Below are 5,000 nucleotides of genomic sequence, written 5' to 3'. Positions count from 1 at the left end.
GCCAAGGTCATTGGCATCAGCTGTGGGTGGTATGGGACTCGATGGGGTGACGTCAGACGTGTCCGAAGTGGACAAACTAGGGACAGCAGGAGTGGGAGGTAGGTCTGGGACTACATCGAGACGGGGTTTAGGCCGAGGAGAAAGAGGGAGGAAAGCTGGTCTCAAACGACCAATGGAAACTGAGGTTTTGCCTTGAGGTAGACTAATGATGAAATATTTAGGTTCACGTCGAATAACGTCATAAGGACCAGAGTACGGAGCCTCGAAACTCTTACGAATTCTGTCGACTCGTACCCAAACCTTAGAGCAAGAGTGAAGGTCATGAGGTACATATGGTTGAGGTGGTGTATGACAGTCACCAGACGCGAGGTCATGGAAATTGATAGATTGTATCTCCTTGACAATATGAAGGATGGGTGCATCGTCCGAGGTGGAGGTGTGTTTCTTAGTAATGGCAACGGAAGGGCATAACATATGAGCGCCAGTAACAGCGGTAAATGGGGGAAAATTTAGTGACGTGAGGCGTCAAGCGATGGGTAAGGAGTAAAACCAGTTGTCTTGCCTAGCACGATGAGCAGATTTCAGAGAGCGGTGGAAACGTTCAATCATGCCGTTAGCCTGGAGGTGATAGCTAGTAGTACGCATATGGTGGAAGCCAATGATAGACGAAAGCTCAGAGAAATTTTTGCTCTCGAACTGGGAACCTCTATCCGTGATGACATGAAATGGAACACCGAAACGTCATATCTAGCCACTCACGAGAGAGATTGCTACGGAAGTGGCAGTAGTGTCAATGAGGGGAATCGCTTTAGTCCAGCGAGTAGCTCGGTCGATGCAAGTTAACAAGTATTTGTAGGGGAGAGGATAAGGATAGTTAGGAAGAGTATCAGGAGGCAGCGGTTCAACAATATCGATGTGCACCGATTGGAAGCGGTCACTAGGAGTAGATATAGGGGAAACAGGAGAGGAAGCGTGGCGCGTAGTCTTAGCCTGTTGACACCTAAGGCATTCTCTGACAAATTTCTTTACATCTTTGTCAATGTATGGCCAGAAGTAGCGTTGTTTCACCAACTTAGAGGTGGACTGAACACCAGGATGGGAAAGGTTATGCAAAGAAGAGACTACGTCATCTCGTAAGGGTAACGGAACAAAAGGTCGAGGAGTCTTAGTAGAGGTATCACACCAGAGTGTCAAATTAGTGGGTAAGGTGAACTTAGAGAGTCTAAGCTTGAAAGTCCCCAGTTCGTTATCCGTTTCCCGATACCACTTAAGTCAAATACATCGAGTGACACAGCGCATGTCGTGCGAGATAAGCAATCGGCAACGACATTGTTGTCGCCGCGGATGTACTCAACTGTGGAAACATATTCAGAGAGGACGGAGAGTTGTCGTTGTTGTCTGTCAGTTTTAGCAAGAGACTTAGAGTGAAATACAGTAACGAGAGGTTTGTGGTCAAGAAACAGGGTAACTGTATGTCCATCAATGAGGGTCCTAAAATGCAAAACTGCGAGATAAGCAGCTAATAACTCGCGGTCGTAGGTAGAATAGGCACGATGTGTGTCCGAGAGTTTCTTCAAGTAAAAACCCAGGGGCGTTGGCTCGCCTTCTATTACTTGATAGAGAGCAGGGCCAACGGCTAGGCTTGAACTCTCAGTTACGAGTTGGTAGTTTGTCAGTATTAGTGAAGGATAAGCTAAGGTTGGACAGTCCAGTAAGGCCTGCTTCAAATTATTGAAGGAGTCCTTTGCTGCGTCGGTCCAAGTGAGACATTTTGACGATGGATACTCTTTGAGAAGCTCAGTAAGGGAATAGGCTACAGTTGCAAAGTTAGGAATCATGGGCCGAAAGAAGTTGATCATACCCATGAAACGGCACAAAACCTGTGAAGTCTGGGGCAAAGGAAAATTGGAGATGGCCGTGGCACGGTCTTTAGGTGGCTTAATCCCTTTTGAGCTAATCTCGTAACCGAGAAAAGTAAGTTCTGACTTAAAGAATTTACATTTGTTGAGGGAAAGTCTCATGTTGTTCTTAGCCAAAATGGAACTAACAGTTTGAATATCGTAAATATGCTCCTCAAGGGTCTCACTAGCAACCAGTACATCATCAAGGTACATAAACGTGTTGTTTACGTTAGCGAGGATAGTATCAATAAAGCACTGAAATGTGGTCCCGGCATTTTTCTACCCGAAGGGCATGTATAAGAATTCAAACAAACCAAAAGGCGTGCATATCGCAGTCTTAGGAATGTCCTGTTCAGCTACAGGGATCTGCTGATATGCACGTTGTAAGTCTAACTTAGTGAAAATATACTTATTCTTAAGTGACATGGTGAGAGAGCGCAAGTGTGGTATAGGATATTTGTCATTTACAGTTACCTTATTCATACCTCGGTAATCTCCGCAAGGTCTCCAGGAATGTGGTGCTTTCTTCGGAACCAAATGAAATGGGGACACCCCAAGGTGAGTTGGAACGTCCAATGATCCCTGCATTAAACAAAAATTGAAATTCATCCTTTGCCGCCTTGAGATTCTCACCTGTCAGTGGTCTTGTTTTTAATGACACAGGGGAGGAATCACCAGTATCTATTCTATGACATATAGTACCTTCCAGTGGTTGAGTATTTGACAATTGCGTTGGCGCGGTGAGTACGTGTAATTCCGAAAGAAGAGCAACTGTTTTTGAATCAATATTCCCATAATGCATCGCGTGTGAAGAGGTAGTGACATCGGAAGCCAGGGGAATGGTGCATCCAGTGAACGGGTCTAGTAGATTTCGGTTCCTACAATCAACGATGAGGGCCTTGGTTATCAAGAAATCTGTTTCAAGGACAGGGCGGACGACATCAGCAACGACAAAGGACCATGGAAAAGAACGTCTGATACGTTGAATTCCAAATTCCACGTCGACTTCGCGTTCGTATGAATGTGCATAACCTGAAGCATTCGTGAGGGGAACAACCGTTGGTCTAAGATGGGGAATCAAACTTGAGTCATAGGAGAGCAAGGACACCTGTGAACCGGTGTCGATGAGGAATTCGTAGTTCTTGCAACCTATTGAGACACTTACAACGAGTGGCAGTCCTGCGATTACAAAAGATACTTCTACAGGCTGCCCATCGAGTTTCCCGATGTTCTAAGCTGAGGGCCCGGGGACGGGGGACGTGAGTTAGGACGTAAATTGGGGCGCGAGCTGGGCAAAACGTTGTCACTAGTGGAAGGCAATATACACCACATTTTGCATGACCTAGCACTGTTGCCGTAGAAGATGTGGTAGCGGCACACTCGTTGCCTTTGGCCTTCGTAAAATGGAGTTAACCCGATTGAAGAGGTAGTAGACGCGGAACCACGGGTAGTGGGGTTACCACTGCGAAACACAGGCGCGCTATCACTATGCGGAGCCCTTGGCACAGGCTTGTTCACTGATGACACACTTATACCTTTGTTCCCGTGGCCATGGGCCATGAATGTCTCGGCGACATGTGCCAATTCATCCAGGGGACCAGCGTGCGTTACGAGAAGAGGTCTAATATAACTTGGCACGGCTCGTAGAAATTTCAGGCGTATAAAATCATCGTCGACTCCGAGTTGTTTGCCTATGGTACGGAGCTCCCGTAAGAGTGTCGCTGGCTTGTCGTACATGATGTTGTTCTGGTGTACCAAGGCATCAAATAGTTCTGGCGGGGACCTGGTAAGGACGTCGGTCAGCGCCTTCTTCAAGCGTTCGTAGTAGCCGGAGTTAACGACATCGTCGTAAAGTTGGTTGAGCACTCGATTAGGTAAGTGCGAGAGTGCGTGATAAAATTTTGTAAGAGGCACTGTTACATTTGATAGGCAGAATTGCGCCTCCAGTAACAAAAACCATCTTGCTGGGGACGACTCGTCGAACTGTGGAGGGCAAATAGCGACGACGGCAGAAAACGTGGAATGCGGGGGCATGGGGGAAGAGGGGCCAGCCGCTCCTGCTGCTGCTGTCGGTGAAATGGGCGCAGTGATTGTCTGCTGCGTAGGAGTGTTCATGGCGTCATTGTTAGACATTTTTCACGATTTGAGTTGCTTGGTTGCGTGTAGATTCGTCGATATCGATGTCGCGCTCTCCGATCAGAATATGAATTTTGCTTGCACTCTTTGAAATCCCTAAATGCGTAGTTACACGCGCGTGTCAAATTCGCTCACAATGCAGTTTACTAGTATGTATATGCACTTAACCACGTAAAAAAAATGATTACTCTGTCACACTAGTCACTCTAGGCACTCTAGGCACTCTTGTCACTCCGGTGTCACCAGTGTGGTTAAGTGAAACTTTATATATGTTACGGGAGTTTATTTCGTAGGTCTACAGGCAACGAGAGTTAAGTACAATCTGCCTCCAGGTGGAACTTGTAGGTAGAACAATACAGACAAACATATATATGTATAACATAAGGACATAATGAGGTAAGAGAAACACTTACATATAATGAGGAGTATGCGTGCAAAACTGTTTAGGGTAACGTTATATTAAATACCTTAATGCTATGACATATAGACTTGACAACAGCGCTTACGTTTAGTGCGTTTGTCTAGCGACCACTTAGAAAAGACGCACAAAGGGCGGTTATATAATGGTTACATAGGGTAGTTATATAATGTAATGACTACATAGACTTACTTACATAAAACATTTACAATATATGTTGAGATTAAGTACTACATATATAATAAAGGAGTGTTACATATACAATAAAGGAGGATTACATATGCAATGAACATATGCAATAACTATAAGTAAAAAGAAGAATTACTATATATATAAAGACACATGGTACCCAATATATGGTGTATATCATACTGTATATTGCAAGATGCTATTCATTATACAGTATATGATATATGAAATATGTAATTTCGTATACATATTCGTCGGTATTTTTAATTTCATCTAGGTCAACATATATTTTTGTGGGTGTTTGGGTAATTTCTATTTTATTTATTTATTTTTTTATACAAAGTCGGTCGGCTTGT

At 44.6% G+C, this 5,000-nt stretch overlaps 1 protein-coding gene across 1 annotated transcript; it reads right to left on the bottom strand.

Annotated features, from left to right (window-relative positions):
- Positions 1 to 1,190: 1,190 nt before the first annotated feature.
- Positions 1,191 to 4,034, bottom strand: LOC143018661 (uncharacterized). Its single transcript, XM_076174250.1, has 4 exons — positions 3,106 to 4,034; positions 2,387 to 2,965; positions 1,786 to 2,085; positions 1,191 to 1,491 (listed from the first exon to the last, which is right to left on the bottom strand). Exons 1-4 carry the CDS (start codon positions 4,032 to 4,034, stop codon positions 1,191 to 1,193), a joined length of 2,109 nt encoding a protein of 702 aa, XP_076030365.1.
- Between the last annotated feature and the right edge of the window lie 966 nt (positions 4,035 to 5,000).

This window comes from Oratosquilla oratoria, chromosome 35, assembly GCF_046742065.1.
Source record: "Oratosquilla oratoria isolate Oo_2021 chromosome 35, ASM4674206v1, whole genome shotgun sequence".
Taxonomy (NCBI): domain Eukaryota; kingdom Metazoa; phylum Arthropoda; class Malacostraca; order Stomatopoda; family Squillidae; genus Oratosquilla; species Oratosquilla oratoria.
This window is presented reverse-complemented; position numbering and strand designations above follow the sequence as displayed.

What these genes read in the sequence shown, in the direction of transcription:
- LOC143018661 (XM_076174250.1), bottom strand. Translation starts at nt 4,034, where the DNA reads ATGTCTAACAATGACGCCATGAACACTCCTACGCAGCAGACAATCACT. An exon ending in GGAAACTCGATGGGCAGCCT is followed by an intron (nt 2,966 to 3,105) that starts GTAGAAGTATCT and finishes TCCCCATCTTAG; the next exon opens with ACCAACGGTTGTTCCCCTCA. An exon ending in CTTACTGAGCTTCTCAAAGA is followed by an intron (nt 1,492 to 1,785) that starts GTATCCATCGTC and finishes TTTGCATTTTAG; the next exon opens with GACCCTCATTGATGGACATA.